Below are 24139 nucleotides of genomic sequence, written 5' to 3' on the forward strand. Positions count from 1 at the left end.
TTTACAATAAACATTATTCAAAGAGAAATTAAAATAATGACATTTATTATCAATCAATTCTAAATGAAAATCGCACAATTTAGTAAGTCCTTTATCGACGCATCAAATTAATACCGTCTAAACTTAATTTCACACAATCGCATTTCAGGAATGAATTAAAACCTAAAATGTTTAACTTTTACAATGATGGCCATATCCCATCACACAACACGTTTTTACACAATGTATCGTGTTTTTAGTGAAACTTCACAGATCACATATATGCTATCTGCATACCATGACCCGCTGATTGATAATGTATATCGGGTTAACCTTTTCAACGCAACTATCCATTCAAGCGACAAGTATTGATACAATGTATTATGTATTTTAGTGAAACTTCACGGATCATACATGCAATACTGATGGATTGCATACCCGACAACTGCATAGATCAAAATAAATACTAATTTTCTATGCCTGCTCCATTGAGAGCATATTCGACTCAAACAACTTCTCATTAATACAATTTTTAACAGTTATCTTGTCCTTGTTGAAGCTGTTACGCGTGCGTTTAGTCATCTGGTGATTGGCGTGATTCAAGGCCGTGGAACCGACGTCCTCGGAATTTTCTTTGAAGTTCTTTGACTTGAGGGAGTAGACGTCTCGGTTGATGTGGTTTTCAACCGATTTGTCACTTTCGGGACTGCTCGGAATGCTGAGACTGTTCCTCGAGATTCCTGGAACATCAGAATGCGAGAAAATGGTTATTATTATCGATGTCAAGATGGACAGCAGAAGATATGTATACGGAGAATGTGGATTATTCTCTCTCGCACTTTGAAGGTTTATATTAATAGACCTTCATATAGAAGCATTATAGTGTTAGATATTATTTATTAAAATAATAAATAAATAAAAATTATAAGTTAGGTTAGGTCTTGTCATAGGATAAGATTGTGTGATAGGAGGTGCTAGATGTAGACTCGGTCCAAGCAACTCTACAACCGAACAACTTGGATTTGCTTTAATTCAGAGTCATTTTCAACAATGGAACTGATTTTGATAACAATCCAGACAAGCGATAAAGTAGATACTATTCTATATTTGAAATGTGTATCTTTTCTTAAAATTTTTGACAAATGTTGTAATTTTAGAAATTCAAAAGATAAATTTCTGATTGTCCTAAAATTGACAATGTTTGTTTTATAAATACTTTCAGCTTCACAAATCCTACAATTATAATATCCCGTGATGTTTTCAAAGGTCTGACTGCACTAGTATTATACAGGGTAAGGGTAGAAATAAAAAAGATAAATAATTTTTTTTCGAAATTCTAACTTTTTTTTTTCATTATAGTGATTTGTTTTTGGGGTATTATGCCGTGTTGCGCTGAATCCTTCTATAGCCAATGTTTCGGACAGCATTGCAGTATCCATCATCAGGGCAGATGTGTAATCTAAGGTTGTGCTGAAATATGTTCTTATGTATGAAGATGCGATACCGTGTTGCCAGCTCCAACCCTCCAAGAGCTGGCATTAAAATAAAAGTTTAAAGTGGTTTTCTGCGTTTCGTTCTGGTGTAGCCGTCAATTACCGGATACCAAGAACTACTGAGCTTAGCTCCATCGCCTCTTATCAATATTTACGGGATTTTTATGAATTTCAAGAGCATGGCTGATTACGGAGGCAATTGATTGAGGCAATGATGGACTCTGCAATGCTGTCCGAAACGATGGCTAAAGAAGGAGGTAGTGCAACAAGGCATAATACCCCAAAAACAAACCACTATAATACTTTTGGCCGTGAAAATCTCAAATCATACCTTTTTTTCCTTACTAAATATTTTTCCTTGGAGGAATATTTATTTTTCCATACAAACAATTCACCTTTTTTACCTAAAAACTACCTAAAATCATTGGAATTTCGAAAAAAATTATTTACCTTTACTACTTCTAAAACCATGCAAAGTTGGGGCACTTTAAACCCGGACACCCTATATAACATTTTTTAAAAACAGTGAAATCTTAAACAGACATACTAGAGAAAGTGTGATACATATTCTATATGTATAATTGTATAAAGTATTCAGTTTTAACCACTCGGAACATTAGAACGTCAAAAGACGTAAATATGATAATAGCGGTCAAGACATTAGTACGTCTTTTCGCGTAAACGCGCGAGATTTTACAAAAATCGATTTATTTCCATCACTAGTATACGGATTGCCATGATTTAAAAAACAGAGTATCGATAATGAATAACGCTACGCGTCTGTATTCAAGAATATCTATGGAATGTAGAGGTGCATTATCTAAGTCGATTGGATCTGTCATCTTGTTCGTTCATAATTTATTGCGTTTCTAAATAATTTATTAAAAATATTTTAGTTTGGACGGTTAATATTTTGAGGTGACTAATAGTTTTTAATTATATTTCTTCAATATACTATAAAGTGTTATTTCTTTATGATACTCAGAAAAAAGTACATTTTTCACAGCTTTGAAATAATGGTCAGCGATTTTTACATATTTTTGACGTTTTCAGAAAATGTATATTTAGAAACGCAAATATTTACGTATAACAAAACAATACGATAGTGAATTTCATAATCTTTCCAAAACATTTTTTAGAATGAGGCTACGTTTCCCAAAACGTGAGTTATGAAGCTTTTAACAAAACTCGTGAATAATACAAAAATTTTCACGTTTTGACAGTTCGCAAAGGAACACAAAGTAAATAAAAGTCTTTTTCTGAGAGGTTAAAGATAGCTTAATTTTCAAAATGATTATCAAATTCCATTACGTTTGGGTCAAAGTTTATTCACATAATTTTAATACTACACATCGTTTGAGTACTACGAGCGTTCGGTTTTGGATACGCCCATGCGTGCTCATTAAAAAAATCATACCATGAGACATATAAACTTCTCACAGTGGTTTATTAGTCCAGTCAGTGGGGGATAAAAAAGGGCTCCACCTTGCAAAAGGTTAGGTAGTAGCGATTTTCACATATGTTGTTAAGATTGGGACTCTAAAGAAAAAAAAAAGTTTTCGACCTTGGGGGGGTCGAGCTCGATCCGCCATCTTGGATTGAAGGTGCCAAAATTTGGTTTTTTCAAAATAATTATGAATTGGTTGATTTTACAACCAAATTGTTGAAGGCAAACTTAAAGACAACTAAATTACCTACATTTTTTGAAAGAGTTTTTTTTTGTAAGTTTAATAAGTAACGAGCTACAGCGGTTGAAAGAAGAAAATTTTGACAAAAAATTGTAAAACCCCAATTTTCTTTATAAATTTTGTACAAACATATTACACAATATCATTTTAACGTATTTCTACGTTACAATATACTTATATAGCATCATCCGTGTGCTCGATGACGTTGATTTGTTATAGTGGGATCCTAGTCTACAGCTGACTTGGCAACACTGATTAGGACGTTGCCTGGATGCTCATGTCTGCAGATGTTCTTTTCGGTGAAACAATGCCAGTTCAAGTTTCACAAGAACGATTTTTAGCCAATGAAAATAACAAAGTCCGTCTGATTTCGATGCTTACAAAGCAATTTATACAGGATGATTTTACAGTTAGGCAGGCTGAAGAAGATGCTGATGAGTTGATTGTCTATACTGCGATTTCCTTGTGTTCATCATATGACGCTGTTTTCATTATTGGCGAAGACGTTGATCTCCTAGTTCTGTTGACAGCATTAGCACCACCCAAAAGTAGTATATATCTTCGCAAACCCGGGAGAGGCAAAACTTTTGAAAGACTGTATTCCGCGAATAGTGTGAAATACAAAGAGGCGGCTGAGAATATTCTGTTTCTTCATGCCTTTAGCGGCTGCGATACAACATCGTCCTTCTTCAACTAAGGAAAAACAAAATTTTGTTCGCTTGTGCAAAACGACACAAGACTCAATGCCATGATAGGAATCTTCAAACAACATGATGCAACACCAGAAGACATAGCAGTTGCAGGAACACGCTTTCTTGTTGCTTGTACAGGGGTGACATGGATAAGGAAACCTTGGAAGAAGTCCGCTACAAACGTTTCGCAAAGTCGACAACAAAAAGCAAATTCAATCTTGCCTCTTTGCCACCAACGAACGACACTGCACGGTACCATGCATTTAGAACGTACCATCAAGTCCAAAAATGGTATGGAATCCAAAAAAATCCAGAAACTGGGGCTGGAAACGTGACACCAACGGGCTTATTCCAGTAAGAATGACAAAGAAACCAGCACCCAAGACTTTATTAAAATTTATTTTATGCAATAGTTGTAAAAAAGGATGCGGTGTTGCATGTAGCTGCAGGAAAGCTGGATTGAAGTGTTCTATTGTATGTGGGTGCTGTAATGGTCAAACATGCCGAAATTCGCCAGAAGACGTCGAGGACGAAGAAGAAGAGATTTTGTCAATGGAAGGCCAGAATCTCAGTATCACAGGCAATGAGTTAGATGATGACATTGGTGACGAAGACTGTTATTAAGTAACATAATTTATAGTAACATAATTCATAGTAATGTAACATAATTTAGAAATCTACCATCGCTGGTATATCTGTGGAGTAGACCTACTGGGGATACCACAATAAAAAAATGCCCATGTTCCCTACCTCATGGTGGTGTGGAAATGAATTAACAAAATTATTATAATTATGTAATGAATAACCCGAAAAAATTACAAAGTTGGGAATTTCATCATTTTTCAGAAAAATATTCACATTTCCGCCACTGTAACTCGTTACCTATTAGACTTACAAACAAAAAACTATCTACAAAAAATGTAGGTAATTTAGTTGTCTTTAAGTTTGCCTTGAACAATTTGGTTGTAAAAACGACCACTTCACAATTATTTTGAAAAAAACAAATTTTGGCACCTTCAATCCAAGATGGCGGGTCGAGCTCGACCCTCCCAAGGTCGAAAACTTTTTTTTTTCCTTAGAGTCCCAATCTTAACAACATATATCAAAATCGCTACTACCTAACCTTTTGCAAGGTAAAACTCCCCACTGACTGGACTATATAGTCAATGAATCCACCTATTTGTTACTGTGATGTATGGTAATATGTTGGGTATTCAAGCGATAGATGGCGCTAGTCATAAAGCTTACTCCAGAGTCCGACAGATGTCGCTAGAGTGTAGCAATTGCCTGTGGGATATTATTGACAGACTCGGGTAATGAACAGTGTAGCTAAATCCAGACTTATATATTGTTACGTAAACAAACTCAATTATAGTAAAAGAACCTTTTACTTTATCAAAGAGTTCCCAACACAGAAATCTTCAAGTAAAGCAGAGACATAACAGTTACTATCCAATTTGTAGGTTTTATAAAAAAAATTAGTTTAAAGAAATTTGGCAAAAATCATCTACATAAATTTAGTAAGCCATGGCTTAAGGCATCGTTTGACTGGTTATTTTGTATTTATAGAAGCCTTATTGAAGCCTGAAAAACGACATTGAACTATCTTACGTAATAAAGGGATACACAAGTATCTGATAGTCGACGAATAATCTTGGAGACTATCGCTATGCATCACACACACGTTGCTAATATTTCGTCAACTCGTCTGTGACGCCAGTCTCCTGCGATCAGCCGGTCGAAGTCGTTACCACACACGTCGTCAAGACCTCATATGGCGGAGCAATTAATAAATATTATAGTCTAGCAAAAATGATAGTACATATATTATCATCGTCAATTGTGTCAGACATTTTGTAACGATGGGTGTGCTTTAGTGCTAGGAACAAAACAGCCAACAAAAAAAGACAACTACATTAGTTATGAGTGAGGTTATGAAAGCTAGTTTTGACATTTCGAGAGGTTTTTTTTTTTTTTTTTTTTTTTATATTTACTCCACACAGGAGGCCCTGAAGAAAATAATTTCCCTCAGGGCCTATGTCATCTTTGGGGATGCTGTGTGGAGGGTCTTTTTGTGGAGAGGAAGGAGTGAACATGGGTCTTGAAGAGTCCCATGTTGTAGGAGGGAGGAAACACAGAGGCCGGCAGTTCGTTCCACAGCCGAGCTGTAGAACTTAAGAACGAATCGTAGAAGCGACCCGTTCTCATGTGACAAGTGTCAACTGTGTACAAATGTTGGGCGCGCGTTTGGCGTGTATCCCGACTACGCACCGGTGCCGAAGGGATCAATGACGCTAGTTCCTCAGAGCATCTTCCATTGTAATACCGATAGAACAAGGACAGCATACCTACCTGACGCCTGTGCTCTAAAGATTGCAGTCCGTTTGTTAAGATTGGGGAATCTATCAAACGGACCGCCCGTTTCTGCACAGAGTCAAGGGTTTTTTTCAGGTATTTAGGGGCTCCAGACCAGAGATGGCTGCCAAATTCGACCGTAGGGCGCACTTGCGATTTGTACAGGGTGAGCAGTTGTGTACTATTAAAGTATCTGCGGGCCCTGTACAGTACGCCCAGCTTCTGAGAGGCCAACTTTACTCTGGCTTCGATGGAGCCCCCGTACCTGAGCTGGTCACTTATAGTTACACCAAGCATATCAATGGAAGGCCTGTTCGGAAGATTGCTTCCGTTGAAGGAGACTAGATTATCATTTCGATCCCTTTTAGACGTAATCAGACAGGATTGGGTCTTTGAAACATTAAATTCGACGAGATTATTTTTACCCCAGGAGGAAATACTCTCGAGATAACCGTCCATTCTCTGCTTCAAAGCCCTCCGAGCCGTTGGAGTTTGTGTGCCCTTTGGGGGCTTGTCAAACAAAAAGCTATCATGAACTGTACTGTCATCCGCGTAACAATGAATCGGTGCACATGTCAAAAGGTCATTGATGTGCAACAAAAACAAAGTCGGAGACAGAACCGATCCCTGTGGGACGCCAGCATTTATGGAGTGCGAGGAAGAGGTGAAACCGTCAGCAACCGCCTGAATCGACCTATCCCTTAAAAAGTTAGCAATCCACGTACACAGGGATGCGGGAAGTCCGTAAGAATGCAATTTGTTGACAAGTCCTCGGTGCCAGACCCGGTCAAAGGTGGTGGCGATGCGGGTCTCTGTCTCTCTCTCGCGGGGATACTTGCATATTCCTGTCAAGGAAGGTCCTAAGCCTGTTAAAAAATAATATTGTGATAACAAAAACAACAAAAAAAGAAAATATATATGTACATATAAATAAAGGTACATGACACAAACCAAAAAAAAAATATTTATCTAGGTTTTACATATATATTTATTATGTAGCTAAGTGATGATATGCAGTTGATAATAATTATGTAGCAATCAATAACCAGATGAAATAGAACAGTCACAAAACAGAACAGATAAAACAAGAGGTTATTTCTTCAATTTTCTTTACCTTTCATCAATGTTCTGTTTTGTTATGGAACCGTAAGGCTTTTCTTCCACAGGGATACTCTGGTATCATCATCTCGTTTCAAGTATCTCGGCGACTACCGCCATGCATCTGGGCGAAGGTTCGTACACAGGCAAACGTTGCCGACATTTTGTAAGCTCGTAGGGGACGCCAGTCTCCCGCGACCAGCCGGGGGAGGTTATCACAACTCATACCGTCCAGGTTTTAAATATGGCAACACTTGTGCACATATGCATTAAAACAATGCTAGGAACAATACAGTCAACAAAGAAAGGATATATGTAACAAAAGACAGTTACACCAACTGATTGGTTGTGTAGTTTCGAGAATTCGAAAATGATTGTTGGCGAAGCGGGTTTCGTGATTTCAGTAGCGACGTATACAAGCTGTGCGGGACAAGTTATTTGCGATGTGTGTACACAGAATGAGTATGGGATACTTGCATATCCCTGTGGAACAAGGTTCTAACAATGAATGTACATATTAAAATAAACTTATGAAGAGCAAACATGCAAACAAGGACGTACAAGGACAGGATATACACACAAAGTCGGCAATGCATAATAATTATAAAGACCGGGCCACACCTGAAGACTTCTTAGATTTAGGCAGCCCGATTCTTCGTGCCTTTCCCAGGGGCCCCGTCGCATTGTTAGTATGGACTAGAGCCACACCCTTAGACTCTGCGCAAACAAACCATTGAAAGAAGAACGTTAGTCATTTAGGAAATCCATAAATGATTTGTAAATAATTATAATAAATATCATCGTTCGTTCGGCATGCAATTACTCAAATGTGACATAAAATTGATTGTTGTGAAGAGAAAAATCACAACACACATTTATTTATTTTATTCGCGTACATATTATAAAAATACCTAATTGTTTTGTATAACAATACCTACTGTTGACACATTTATATATTTGTATGTAGATAGTGTCAAAAATATTGTCAACTCACTGTAAGTTTCAAAGAATATGTCGAATTTGTCATCCACCATATTCAGATAGCGGGTCGCTCTCCCCACGGGTAAATTCAGATACAGATTTGAACAAATCACTCGACACTTAAACAAGTTGTGGCGACGTTCCCGAGTGTGAGACTGACACAAATAGGTGGATATGTGCCAGTATCTCACTGTTCGATAAGTGGCCGTTGATTAAATTAAAAAAATATTTTAACAAAGCAAAACGTCTACATTCACGTTTCAAGTGAATGGTACTTTATTATAACTAGAATAAGTACAGTCATTGGAATCGGTGTTGCATCATTATGTATTTGGCCAAAAAATAAACACAATATTCAAAGTTCCGTTGATGAACATATTCGGAGAAAATTATTACGAATCAAATGGAATTAACCACTCGAGCGATGGCTACTACCCAAATTTAGTTTAGGTGATTTTTATGAATTGAAATTAATTATAAATTCTACTTTTCACAGTCCATACGTTTCAGTATTTTTATTTGTGTGGTTTAATAATTAAATCGAATGGCTGAATCGAAAACCGAACACCCGGAAATCTCTATCGCTGGAGTGTTTAAAATATCACTTTGCATGCCGAATGACGAATGGCGAATGACGATATTATGTTAGCTTACAATTATACAGGGTGTATCGGCACGTACCCGATAAACTTTAACCAGCTATTCCTTAGCACATTTGGAGTAAAAAATGTTATGGGCACTTTGCTGTCCGGTAACATATTTTTTAATAAAAAATTTACCATTCATATTTTCACCACATGTCACCACTGTTTTATTCTTTGTCACAGTTTGAAAACCCATCTGGCAATATTTTATTCGAGTTTCGTTGAATAATGTACGTACGTGCCTACATTGGCGCGCTTTTACAATCACAACGAAATGGTATGGCACCATTCGTCTCATTTTTAACTATTATTATTTAGTGTGGAAAGAGCGAAGATGCTTTTGGACACACTTGCTAATAACAGCTGTTGAACACGAGAAACAATGCCAATGACAGTGACGGAGGATTTTTTTATAATTTTTTGTTTTTAATTGAAAAAAAATGTTACCGGACAGCAAAGTGCCCATAACATTTTTTACTCCAAATGTGCTAAGGAAAAGCTGGTTAAAGTTTGTCGGGTAAGTGCCGATACACCCTGTATATAATGCCAAGACAATGGTTGTATTGACTTACTTTGTTAGAAAGAAATAAGTGACAGATTGATTGAATTGGGAAACAATCAAAACAAAAATTTGTGGAAGGACGGTTAAGGGGTTAACCAAAGCAATCGCTACGCAACTAGTAATGTTAAGTATTATATATGTAGAAATATATTTTATAATCCAATAAAAAATGTATACTGCATACCTTCAGGGGAAACTTTCTGGATATATCTTCGCTTTGCAACAGTGGGTTCATTCTGCTGTTTTAAATTGTTGTTGAAGTTTGTTCTCTGCCCCTCGGTTTTCTCCTCCGCTATTTCAAAAGTAATCTTCCGCTTTCTCGGTGTCTCTGTGACTTTACCATTTGGTTTATCTATGACTCCATCAATGATTTTATTCGCATTAGAAGAGTGGTGGATAAATTCGTTCTGAACAAATTTTAAATCGACACTAGACGCATCAAATTTCATATCCCCTCCCAGGATAATCTCCATGATGTCTTGTTTTGTTGCACGACTCAACATATCGTCCATCTTGGAATAATATTCACTGCCGTACTCATTAGAATTTTCATAATTTCTGAAGTTAGAATCATCATTATCATAATCTGGCATCAGTTCTTGAACTGGGTCCGGTTTGATTTCGAAAATGTCCGGTTTCATCTCAAGGCTCTTTATGATCTTGCGTTGGGCCAGCTTTCTCTTCTTCAGCGGCAATCGCATGGCCTTCATCATTTCAGAATGCATACTGTTTTTTATATCACTCAGCTCGACGTAGCACCGCGAACTTGATGGTAACAAGTCTGAATCGGGCGAAAGGATAAAGTTCTGCGGAGAAACTCTAGACTTTTCGACATTCTGTGTCACAAACCCGTTTTTGCGTAGATTCACAGTCTTGATCTTGTGGTTCTTTCGGCTGAGCCTGACAAACGCTTGTTCCAAGCTTTTATCGCACCCGATCAAGTGAACTACGGAATCGAATTTGTGTTCCACTCCGTTAACAGTGGCCAGGTAATTCTTAAGATGCTTTTTAACTTTCTCAAGATTGATCTGCAGTTTTTTCCTAGACTCTTCGTCGAATCCGAGGAAGTCTGGTTCAAGATCTGAATCATCCATAGATCTTCTAATTTTAGGACTTTTCTTGGGTGAATCCGCAATCTTCTTCGCACAAGCCATATGTAATTCAAGATCTGAATCGTCCCTAGACCTTCTAATTTTAGGAATTTTCTTGGGTGTATCCGCAATGTCCTTTGCACAAGCAATATGTAATTCAGGACCTGAAACGCCAGAGAAAATCCTACTTTCATTTTTGGAGACGTTGTTTTGTTTCTCTATGAGTTCTTGAGCGTCCTGCTTGCGTTTCAGCTCCATCTTGTCCATGTTCTTCCGGACTTTCATCAACTTTCTGGCTTCAAATATGTTTGAAGCGAATTTGGGCTTCTTTAGCTTGGGCAAGGTTTCTTCCACAATCGGCTCTGGAATATTTTCTTGCTCGATTTTAATTGGACTCGGATTAAGCTGGCTGTCAATGTGGATAACAGGTTTCTTGGTGACTGTTGCTTCGGGTGACCGGTGTAAGTTCATGAGAGGAACAACTGGTTTCTTGACAACAGGTTCGAACATGTTAAATTCGGATTTGATGTATCCACCGGCAAGTATGTTCAGTTTGTCCTTAGCGGCTTTAGTGATGCTATCACTCTGTCCAGATGACACATTCCCATTGGAGCAATTGTCTTTGCCTGAACTGTTGGACTTCTCCTTGTTAGATTGATTAGCAGAAGTGGAAGATTCTACAGAATTAGAGCTGGAGCTCTTGTTGGAACCATTGTTCCCATCGTTGGAATCACGATCAGTCGATCTCCTGGTTCTATTGCCTCTACCGGAAGAGCTGTAGTGATCATCTTTCTCCGATTTATCTTTACTCTTCTTTTCATCTTTCTTTTCCCCAGAGGACTTGCGTTCCTTATCATGATGAGAGTGTTTTGAGCTACTTTTATCCTTAGATCCGTGCGATGAAGACTTGCTCCTCTCGGTACTGGAGTGATCGGATCCTTTGTCTCTATGTTTGGAAGGTTCCTTGCTCTCGGAACGCTTGGACGAATCCCTGTCCTTATCACTTCTATGAGAGTCTTGACGAGAAAGACTGTGTCCATCGGACTTATCCGAGGTGGAATGTCTTGACCTGTGAGACTCGTCTCGATGTTTGGAGCTACTGTAGTGCTTGGAGCTGGACGAATGTCTGGAAGAAGAGCTCTTGTGCCTATCACTTGAAGACTCCTTCCTGGATTCTCCATTGCTAGATTTTCCGTACTTGTCCTTGTCACCACACTCCTTGCTGCTTTTCGAGTGAGATCCTTCCTTCCTATCTTGTGAAGAGCTGTGCTTTCTCTCGTGATGTCCACTGCTCTCTCTGTGCCTAGAGTGAGAGCTCTTGTGATGGTCGTCTCTCTTGTCTCTATGATCCTTGGAATGGTGGCTACTCGAGGATCGTCTCTCATCTTTAGAAGAACTCTTATGTCTCTCACTTCCGCCCAACTTATCCTTCTTAGCATCTTCAATGGGAGACTTCATACTAGCTTCCTCGGAAATGCTCAATCTATCAATACCGGTGATGTTCTCTTCGGAGTACTGCACTGTCTCTTGCAAATCAATTTTCAATCCATTGCTACTTGAATCGTCATCCATACTGCCTTCATCCATAGACGTGATTTTATTAGTAAAGGTATATGAATCCTTGACTATGTAAGATTCCTTCTTCACAGTACTCGTGTAAATACAGCTTAACTCGGTAGAATCGAGGGAACCGTCGAACTTGTCCACAATTTTTAAACTTTCCGAGGAAGTTTTAGAATCGACACTGGATCTGTGGTGTTTTATGGGTTCAGCTGTTTCGCTGCTGCTTGTACTCTTGACAACTTCTTCTGTTTTCACTACACTCTTAGCGAAATTTTTGTCAACGCTGTTATCGTCGCATTCCATGGGTTCCTCTTTGGCGGGTTCGAAACACTGCCTAGCGTCGGACGAGTTATCTTCGTGATTTGAGAACTTGAAGCATCCGTCTGCGGGCTCTCTTTTAGCCGGGGAATTAATATTAGCATCGTCACCACTGAAGGTGCTATCGTACATGAGCGACTTCTTCCCCAGCTTGGAGACCTTGATTGAAACTTCAGAATCGTTTGAAGCTTGGGAAAGATGTGATTCTGCAACTTTTTCGTTGGATTTCTTAACCTTTTCCGCAATCGAGTTGGAATCGTTGGAATCTCTCGAATTCAAGTCACTTAACCCGGACATCTGCGAGTTGTTCGGGCTTCCTTCTCTTTTGATCAGATCGTCATCCAGAGGTTCAAAAGCGGGAGATTCAAACTCTTCATCCTTAGAATCGTCAGACTCTTCCGTATCGACGCTGGGGTAGATCCTGTCCACCTTCACCTCAGTCTCTTCCTTTTTTTCTACCATGATTTGATCAGGAGGTAATTCTATATTCTCAAACAAATTCTCTGCAGGTTTCTCGTGAGACTTGACAGAATCTGGGCTGACGGCTTCCAAGTCTTCTGGGAGCAAGTCCTCGGTGACGATCTTTAGTTCCGAGGTGGATACCCCGTTGGCGTAGTCTTGATCAGATCTGTCAGGCTTTTCAAGCCCGAAACACTTGTAGACGACTTCTTCGACTTGCGGCAAGAAAACAGAGGCGATTTTAGGATTGACGGCTTGGTCCACTATTCTCTCCACTCCTTGGTCCAGAAAATTGGAACTGAAATGAGAAAAAATAATTAGTATCATCAAATATGACATATCACAGGGATGTTGATGTTGGGATGGATGGCTTTTGAAGGTTCCATGATATTTCATCAAAATGAAAATTCAACACACCTTTGAAATGTGATATAGAGTCATCACATTTTAAATAGGTTACATAGGTAACTATTAAACCTAGTTCTTGTTTCATCACTTTTCATGACTTTATATCACTTTTTGTAGGTATGTTGAATTGTCGTTTTGATGACATACCCGGTCACCGCTTTTGAATGGTCCCAAAAACACCACAAAAGACCCATGGGGCTGTGTACAACCGAGGGATATTAACGTATTGTTCCCTGGTTGGTCAGGCTACATTGTGAGGCGGGTTAAGGGGGGAAATCATTTGTTAATTCATGAAATGGCTACAAATAACATCATTCATAGATAAATGAACAGAACGCATTAGACCGAGATAGCCATTCAAATAATATGTGTACGGGTGAAACGGCTATATTATTTCGAACATTCCTCGTTTCTCTTGCCTCCTCGCGTAGTTGCGAGCTTAATAGGGAAGACTGCTCGCAGCGCACACCCTCGCCTGTCAGGTGGCGGCTTTTACCCTCATTCGTGTCGAACAAACGAGCGAACTGAGTTGTAAAATACGATGCACTGTCAATAGGTTGTCTTCCATACTATTATGTGTTTCTATTTGGTTTTTGCTCCAGAATGATTTGTGCACATCTCAAAAGTACCGGAAGCATTTTTTTCACAAAAAAGAGTCTAGAGCGACGTGTTTGTGCCAGCCGGTTACAGCTTGTCTGACCGACAGGTTTATGAACGCAAATTGTTGTAAACCTTGTCTTATAAACATTAGTTTGTAGCAGTTATATCTAGTCCGCTACAGAGTCATAGCAACAATCAGTTCCCATCTCTGATTTACGGCTGCTTTGCCACATGGCAACTTCAAGAGGAAACGGGAGACGGGCTGGCGGTCAGGACGGCCACTTCCACGCGTCAGTATTCAACAGGCTGCGGTACCGGAACGTTGTGAAGCAGAAGACACGAGCCACCTCATGGGCCGACATATTATTACGAGCTACGATGACGTCGCTGTTAGCTTTTTTACCTTGGTCATCCAATGCTCTACACATTAAAATTTTAGCTTTGCCGGATGGCACTGCTTTGGCGCCCTTTCACGTTTATCAGGTCAGTTAAATTTTAATGTCACCAACCTTATTGTCAATCTCTCAATGTAATTTTAAATTTTCCAACCGTGCATTCAATCCTTCGGATGATGCACACCCCTGAGATATTAACTATGGATTTAAAGAGTTTTCGTGTTATCTAAAGTTGTAGAAATAAATATTGTATCTTGGAATCATTTCCTTCTTTCTTTTATTTCTACACTATGTTCCACATAACTTGTTACAAAGGCGACAAAGTGCCTTGCAACCTTAATATCCCGTTGTAAATGACGGCAACGTGGCTTATGTAGTCACAACCGTTATAATTGGCGCGCAACGTGCCCTTCACCTTGATAACATGTTACAATAGCGCCCAACGTTATAATAATAGTGTTACAAGTTTATCATTACAAGATAATGATACTGAATGCAGTTAATCACCAGTTTGTCCACTGGACCCAGTGGAACTGCGCGCGTTGTCTCACCAACCTATCCTCCCTTTTAATTCATCTAAGGAGAAAATACGGGTATCAGTAGAAGAGATAAAAATCCTACCATACTACGGATATAATTCAACAGCAACAACAATATCATACAAGATACAGGGTTTTCCAATAAGAGGTGTTATTTTGAATAGCCCGCTATTTCGGTAGATGTTACTTTTGAAGCTGTCATTTTTGACATTTGACAAGTAGAAACTACGCCATTAATAAAAATGGAACGATACACGCTTCAACAACGCATTGAAATTATTAAAATTCACTTGATTGAATCAAATGCAAATCATCTTGAGTGATGAGGCCCATTTCCACCTCGGTGGCTTCGTCAACAAGCAAAATTGTTGCATCTGGGGCTCGGAAAACCCAAGAGTTATTGTTGAAAAGCCTCTCTATCCTCAACATGTGACTGTTAGGTGCGGTTTATGGTCCGACGGAGTCATTGGACCTTACTTTTTCGAAAATGAGGCTGAAGCAACAGTTACGGTGAATGGATTGCGCTATCGAGAGATGATTAATGATTTTTTATGGCCGGAATTGGATGGTATTGATCTGGACAACGTTTACTTTCAACAAGACGGCGCTTCGTGCCACACAAGCAACGAAACCATTGATCTTTTACGATTGAATATCAAAATAACACCTCTTATTGGAAAACCCTGTATTAGTTACAAGAAGGCTGTAGTAACATATCTTAATAATATAAATAACTAAGCTAAGCAAAATACTATTCTTCTGCATTGAATTTATATAATAGCAAATATCTATTTCTTGATTACTGTTACAATAAACTATTATATAGTACATCAAATTTTATAAAAGCCCGTATGGGCGTAAAATCTATAAATAAATAAATCATTTCTGAATGAGTTGTCTACTACAAATGAATCACTCTATGAAACATTTAGCTAGTGACGCATCTAATGATTCATGTATTAGGTGATTTTAACATGTAACTTCAATGCATACATTAATATTTTAATGTTTTTTTATTTCTTGTTACAGCAATCCCGATGAGTTACAAAACTGGGAGACAATTTTACATTGATATTTTGATTCAAAATTATTAGTTTCACATATGGAACGGTACAAAAATATAATTCTTACTGTATGGATGGTGTTTTGATCGATTGTTCGAAATTAATTCTTGTAGCTTTTCCGTAAATTTATAAATAATTAGAAAGATACTATAATAGAATATATAATAAAATATCTGTTAAAAAATATGATTCATCTGTTAAAAAAATGAGGAATGTAAAATTAAATTTTTTTTTATATAAAACTGCACAAAAGTCCCAACTACTCCCAACCGTCTAGAGCCAGTGAAACTATAGCTTAATAAGGGTACGTTATTTATTTATTTATTATAAACGCCCTGTTGAGCTTTTACATACATGTGTATTTAACATGATATATTGCATGATACAGAGTTTTTTTAAGTTTAGATAACTAAATTTATATAAGATAAAAAGAGAAAGAAAAAATCGTATGAGGCTGACGTGGGGAGGGGAAGGAGATGGGAAAGAGGAAGGTGGGGAAGAACCTGGCTATTCAGATCTGGTCACCAAACACAGCCAAAGCCATTTCAAGCAACTTTTCAATTCTGAATGGTGGTCTTACACAAGGGCGATACTAAAATACAATTATTTTAAAGTTACTTGCGCACGCCAGGATTTGAACCCGCGACCTCCAGCTTGCTAGTCGAGAGCCTTACCCCTCGACCACTCGAGACATGTACATGATTTAAAAACTTGATTTGTAAATCTGGGTTGGTTGATTGGAAGAAATTGCCACCAAGCAAGCAAACGTCCATTAATTATACATACAACCATGCATGAGGTCTGGTCAAAAAGCATCTGACTTGAATGGGAAGGGAGGTGTCCTCCGTTGGGGGTGATGATGGGCAGTTGAATCGACAATCAGCGCCAATTTGAAATTTATACTTTTGAAAATCACATTCATCAAATTGATTTTGATCAAATCATCATCAAATCAAAGCATAACAGTCATGTTGTTATGAATGTCAGCGATAAAAAGAGAGTTCAAATACCAAAAATTCAAAATGATCTTTCCTGGTCTTCGATGTCAAACTTGACGAAGTCTGCAACAAACCTAAGTAAAAATGAAAATCATGACGAGTGATGTTGAGTATAATAACGGGATGCTCACTCTAAGATGTGTTTCCTCAGCTTCTCGCGGAGCTGGTTCTTATTGAGGTCCGGCTTCCACTTCTGATTGCTCAGGAAGCCAGCCACGGAGCCTTCCACCCGCTGCCGCAAGTTCTGGTAAGCCGGCTTGGTGTCTACATCGGCGATGCACTCCTTGCGGAACTAAGCAAAGTAAACATAACTCATTCATTAAATGACCACATATTTGTTACCCAGAGGCGGACCGAGTGTGGAAGGGGATTGAAGCAAGACGGACAATTAGAGACGAATATTTTTGCAGGCCGAATCCTATGCTAGGATGAACATAGTGATGAGGTTGATTTGTTGCCCATAAACCCAGCAAAAGGAAACATACAGACATTTTTGAAACTTAGGCTTGTTCATTTGATATTGTCGTCATTAGTATTTTTAAATCTCCAATATACACATGCTATTTACACGTTGCTGGCCAATCTGAGAAGCCGAACCCGTAGAAGCACGTTATACTGGCAAAGTGAAACAGATGAAGATCATCAATTATCACAGATGCCCGAAACGTCGATTTCCGCAACTCTCCACGCAACATAGAACCGCGAGGAGTGGAGAACCCAAAGGAGTTGCGATCTTCAGCAATAAGGCAATGACTCAAGAAGAATTTACCCAGATTATTAACCCTTAACTACCTACCCACGTGAGACTTCGGCGAAATATCGCTCTCGCAAAAAAATCAATGGCAATGGAAGATAATCTTAATAGATAAAAATTCAGCCCGAGTAAGTTTGTGCTCACAAAACTCGAAAAGTAGTAAGCCGATATAGCTGAAAATTTCAATGTTTGTTCTTATTAGTGCCAGGAATCTTTAGAGTAGTTTGAATGGTAGAAAAGTCATGAACGCCTGAAGAATACTTAACGCAATATCTCTGCACTGGAATGAGATACTGAGTCGAATTAAAGTCGATGTAATGTATTTTATTAACAGTAACATTGTGGTATACAGTAGTGAATGGTGGGAGAAGTCAGAGACGCCCGAGAAAGACATTAGCAATAGCGAAGCATTGCAGGAGTTTACTAATTTGAAATAAAACTAATGATTTTAAGGATTTTTACTATTTATTAAAATTATATAAGCATAAAAAATCAACAGTATTTCTTAGATAAATCCAAATCCCCTTATAAACTCAAAAAAAAGGAAAAAGTCAACATACATGGAAAATGAGATCCATAATAGAAAAAAACTTCTCATTACTAATTTTCATAAATACGATAATCAATTTATACATAAACACAAAAATTTCAATAAAAAGTAATTACTGTTACAAAATTGCAAATAAAACATACTGCTTACCCCCGGTCTCTCAGAACGGCGACAGAAGTTTTTTACTCACCAAATGCAAATGCGCGGGTTGTGGGAAGAAGGTACATGGATGCACGAAATATAAAAATGCGTGCACACTTAGTTATTTATTCACAAAAACAATATCACTGGTGTCTGTGAGACCGAGGGTAGATAGTTAAGGGTTAGGCATGGGTATTGAGGATCGAGTATTTGAATAAGAATTTGTAAAATAAAACATGTTGACACATCATTAAGTTTATTTGACTTTGTAATGTGATTCGTTATGCTGGAACAATTGCAAAATTAGAAAGTATGACTGTGTCAGATAAATATATTATTTATTATATTTATGGGGATCTGGTAGTCAGACAATCAAAGATGATGTTGTGTTTTGTGTCACGGTGTTTATTTTAAGTCAGTATAATTGCGCAGTTGGGAGATGGCTCTGGACCGATGACGATGATACCAGGCGTGGACGGCGATGATGTGGTCGAGGCGCGGGTCAGTGAGTCGACGCCGCGTTGGTGGAGACCGGACTAGTGGATGTATTCAGCACTGATGGAGATGAGGGGTCTTCCGGGACTCCAGTGTGAACGAGGTAGCTGAAAGTGCGATGGGCCTGGTCGGCAGATGAACGGGAGATGCAGGCTGGCGACGATGCCGCGGGGCCTAGGTGCAGACCGGCGAAGTGGTCGCAGGGTCTAGACGCGTGAGGTCAGCACTGGACAGGAATGATAGCCAGAGCCAGGGCGCTGAGGTGAATCCCAAAGAGTCCATAATTGTTGTCCGTGCAAAACCGGGTGTAGATGAGCAGGTCCTGAAGCGGTGTGGTGAAGAAAGAGCGAGGCGTGACGCGGGGGGAACCGGCCATAACGGCAAACTCCTCCGTTACGCCGAGTCGGACTTCTCGAGTGGAATGATGATGTACTTAGGTCCTCCTCCGCTTATATAGGTGCTGATTCCTTTATTCTCGTCTTCCACAGGTTGGAGCAGCGTCTGGACATCGAACCCGCAGGACCGCTGACTCGGTTCATTGTATGAACGTTTTGCATCACCCTGCATTCCTTCACATTCGCGGTATCAAAGGTCGATATTTTAATTCGTAAGTCTGATTGTTGATTCAGCTTTTTTTATTCGCCATCCTACACGTGCGGTCTGATTATGATATGATGATCCTAGCAGCGGTGACACGGCTGCTACATATTACTAAAATTAACTAATTGCAGTTCTCGGAAAAAGATCAACCTTCTAAAGTCTATATTATACTGTGGTGGAGTTGCAAAACTTGCATGTTAAGTATTTCTTTTAAAAATAAATTAATTCATTACTTAGCCTTTGAATGAAAATTGCGATGGGGCGAACATAACGATGTGGAAGAATTAAATTCCAGACGAGACAAACACGGTGCGTATTTACAGACAAAGAAATCAATGTTGCAGAAGTTATTGCTACACTTAATAATGATCATGTTGCACTTTTACAATCACTTAATAAAATATACACTCAATAAAGATAATAATGGGGCAGTCGGGTACCAATTGAATATTAATTTGCTAACTGGACGAAGTTCCTAGTGAATCGGCGAGCATACATGACTTATGGTTCGAGTCGGAAAGTTTTCAGATTTGACCAAACAGTGGAACCTCAGATTCTAAGTCATAGAGAAAGAGAAAGAAATGCCCTGGTGAAAGACCGCCATTCAGAATCGAAGCGTTGCATGAAATGACTTTAACTGTGTTTGATAACCAGATCATATGCCTCCACAACACAGGTGACTTCCTAGCATGGAGGATATTATTTATTTGGTGACCGGGTATCAGATCAAAATGACAGTTCAACACACCTACAAAAAGTGATATAAAGTCATGAAAGTGATGAAACAAAAACTAGGTTATAAAGGTAACTATTTAACCTAGTTTTTGTTTCATCACTTTTAGTGACTATATCACTTTTTAAAGGTGTGTTCAATTGTAATTTTGATGAAATATCATGGAACCTATTTATTTATTGTTTATTTGTGAAAAACAGTGATTCCAGTAACATTTCACAACATTTACAATTAATACCATACATAAGTGTACATTGATCAATTACATACATTAATTATATCAGTTGCGTTGAAGCCTGGTACTTAAAAAAAATACTTATTCTAATCTTGAATTCATCGAGGTTTGACTGAAAAATGTCTATATCTCTGAAGAAAATTTAATTATGAGTGGTGATTAAAATTTATGCAGAATTACTCTTAAATTTAAACCAGTCTTGTGTTTTGAACGCAACTTAAAACTCGATTTGCACTTATCTGTAAACGCAACTCAAGGGAAACCAATCTCGCATTTCGAGTGCAGTTATAAATTTCTCATTTTTCATGAACATGACGTTTAGTGAATCGTTTTTAATATTTTTTTAAAGAATTCCAGCGAGAAAGCCAGAGGGTCAACAGAGAGTAGTACCCAAACTCTCGCATGTAAAGATATCGCTTAAACTTTTTTTGCTTACTAACCATCACGCCGTTTCTCCGCAGGGGTAGGCAGAGAGGACGAACCGCCAAACAACTCGGTCTTGGCACACACACTCCTTGCCTCATTCACATTCATACATAGTATCAAACATACTCTTCTATTATTCAGACTAAATGTCTCGACTCAAGTATCTGATTCACTTGGTCTTTTTGCACCTTTTCTATATCATTTGAGTACAGGGTATCTCGAGAAAAAAACATTTGAAACAGATTTTGCGTTGCATCTGCAAAAAATCTGTACAAAACCTAGCATTCGCATAGTACTAGCTTAGCTTCGTTCGCAGTGGATATTGCTCTTAGTTAATGAATTCGATTAGACGTGTGTAGGAACTTTACAATATATATTAACCCGTAGGGGACGGCAAGAAACTTCAATAGACAAAATTAAAATTAAAATAAAATAAATACCAGAAAGTCAAATTATGTCCTGTGCGTGCGAACCGTATCTAAATTTCTCTAATAAACAGTGTTAATCTCAAGTGACATACCAGGTAAGTATGGTACTGTATATTATCTGACTGTACAAAATATACATAAATAAGAATAATAACATATATACATTCTAGCATCACATTCATCAATCAAATGCATTGTACATATAGCTTTGTATTAGTCGACGAACCGGTGGATGCAATCTGTTAGCAATAAATTGATAATAGTTTGACTAGTCTTATTAGTTAGTAATCATTGTAGAAATGTATTATATGTTTGTACAGCACCCTTGAGGTGATTTTGCACACAAACAACTCCATACAAATCATCCAAATATTATTATTATTATTAATACCATACTTAATAATGTGAAATTTTTATTTTTGTCTTTAACTAACCCAGTAGAGGTAATATCCGAAGGCAAAATTAATGTATAAGGTCGATCTGCAATTGCAGTGCTTCGTACCGTGGACACGATTCTTCAACACTGCAAATGCAGGGCTCCGGTCTCTAGAGGTTAACCAGGCTATGTTAAGAATGTGTTGTTTGAAGGACACCGGCCCCTAAAGTGTCAGCTACACTACTCGCTTCGACGCTTCAACGAAGTTAGCCGAAGTTCGAAGTGCATGCCCACACACTCGTGCAACTTCGCGAGTAACTCAGTCCAACTCAGTCTCTCGGACTCGAGTCCTTTGACTCGGGCGCATTTACCGACAACAATCGGAAGTCGGGCGAAGCGAAGCGAAGTTGCCTGAAGCGAAGTGAAGTTCGTGCACACACTATCGTATTCGGTCAACTTCGATCAACTTCGCGAGTAGTGTAGCTGGGCTTTAATGGTATTAACACTAGATAACTCAACTGTTTTCATTGTTTCATTGTAACTACACTTTCATCGAGTGCACTACGCAATAAAACACTAGAAATAAATCAAAAATATTTAATTAAGATGGGAACTTGTTACGGCCCGTTCACACATGTCTCCGTTTTACTGTTCCGTTTTATTGTGTAATTTTTTTTTCGTCGATGGCGTATGTAGTTGTATGAGCGACTTCACACATGGCACAGTATTCTGTATACATTAAAAAATATCGTTCCGTAAAAAAATGACATTCCGTTTTGTCATCGAATACTGGACGACGGAACAGTAAAAATATACGGATACGTAGAATTTTAACGGATAGATACTGTGTGCGTGGCGGGAGGTGTGTGCGGGGTGTAGGAGGGGGAGTGATGCGACAGTTTAAGTTTGCAATAGTTTGATAGTTTGCAATAGTTTAAGAAGTTCATCAAAAGTAGACATTAATCATCACCTCGTAACTGACTAATAAGTAAACTGTAAGCACCCTCTCTAGATCTTTGGGCCATAAGTGGATGCTGCCAATAACGTCGAATCTTCCATCTCCGACGATAGTACCAATACAACACGACAGCGTCCATCCTTGTAGAATAGCGGCGGTATACTGTTCACACATCGCATCCAGTAATGACGGATCCGTTGAACGTTATACGGTGCCTATGTGTGAACAGAGCATAAGTTTATGACGTATCCGTTAAAAACGTACCTGTAAAACGGAACGGTTTATAATGAACAAATTAATATCAAAATATCAGTCTACACAGTGACCACACATGTCAACATTATATGGACCACAAATAGCCTTTCTACATCTGGTGCAACGGTGTTTGGTCATCCTTGGATGGACACAGGTAGCAAATTTTACACACGTTTGAAGTAGATGGAACCGGAGCTTCTATTGTAGAAGATTCTCCAAGAATATCCTCAATCATGACAATATATGAATGTACGTACCTTAACAATAAAATTGTTGTTATAACTAAACTTTCGTCCAGCGGACGACGAGATGGTCATAGGGCAAGCCCTAGTATGCGTGTGGCCGCAATCGCGTCACGTGCTGCACTGTTTACTCAAATTAGGAAGGTAATGAAAGAGTCAAGGTCGGGGAGCGGGGGGAAGTAGGTGATTTCGAATTTCGCCGACTAGCGCGTCGTCGCCTCGACGAGCGATTAGTTATCCAGGGTTAAATAGTAAATACAGTACTCTATCACTAATCAAAAACCGGGCAAGTGTCCAATTAGTAAAAGCGGCGTATTGTTATAGTGCATACATACAAATATGCTGAAAATTAAAACAAATCTATATAAATAAAATGTAAATGTTCTTTTGTTCAAAATCTTAAATCTCCAAAAGTTCTTCAACGATTGCTTTGAAATTTTGACACAATGTTTCATTAGAATATGCTTGTGTTTTTGTATACCTATATTATTTAGATGTCACCTGTGACAAACATGCTTTTTTGAAAAACAGCGCCATTTATTGGACGTAAAAGCAACGCGTGATAGTATTTCTCTATCTGCACAGACAGACTGAGCTACAGCAACGCGTGGCGGTGTACAGCTAGTATTTCATAAAAACAAAAAAACACCGCTATCGATCTATCGTAAAATTTCCATTTTTTGTTTTGAAATTAACGTGTTTACGCTTGCGAGAAGATCCCATTTTATAAATTTACTAAAAAAAAACGTGATAGAATGAAACAAACAGAAACACATGTTGATAGAATACGCAGGACTAACGGAAATATCCTAAAACAACACTGGCAAATGGTAAAATGGTCACACGAGAATAGTAACCATGTGAGTAAGATTGTCGTGTCGGTGTACAAAGCTTGGCCAAGTCTAGGCATGCGGCGGACTACTTAATTTGACAAATGAATATCGGCGAGTTTAGTAAAAGTAACGGCAAATTATAGTGGTTGTCGGATAATCGAGCGGTGGATTACTTAGAGATAACTT

At 38.5% G+C, this 24139-nt stretch overlaps 1 protein-coding gene across 2 annotated transcripts in view; it reads right to left on the reverse strand.

Moving 5' to 3' along the window:
* Positions 1 to 448: 448 nt before the first annotated feature.
* LOC149411656 (uncharacterized) overlaps positions 449 to 24139 on the reverse strand; it is a 29369-nt gene continuing 5678 nt past the window's right edge. The window contains exons 2-5 of one of the 2 annotated variants that reach the window (XM_089647017.1): positions 17059 to 17219; positions 9677 to 13221; positions 7927 to 8022; positions 449 to 719 (exon numbers count right to left, since the gene is read on the reverse strand). In XM_089647017.1, coding sequence (XP_089503143.1) covers positions 454 to 719; positions 7927 to 8022; positions 9677 to 13221; positions 17059 to 17219 — 4068 coding nt within the window. In that variant the 3' untranslated portion in view covers positions 449 to 453. The remainder of the gene's footprint in view (positions 720 to 7926; positions 8023 to 9676; positions 13222 to 17058; positions 17220 to 24139) is intronic. The other variant, XM_089647018.1, reaches the window with a different exon arrangement.

The sequence above is a fragment of the Hesperophylax consimilis genome, chromosome 25, assembly GCF_061612785.1.
Source record: "Hesperophylax consimilis isolate HC1 chromosome 25, BYU_Hcon_1.0, whole genome shotgun sequence".
In the NCBI taxonomy this organism is placed as follows: domain Eukaryota; kingdom Metazoa; phylum Arthropoda; class Insecta; order Trichoptera; family Limnephilidae; genus Hesperophylax; species Hesperophylax consimilis.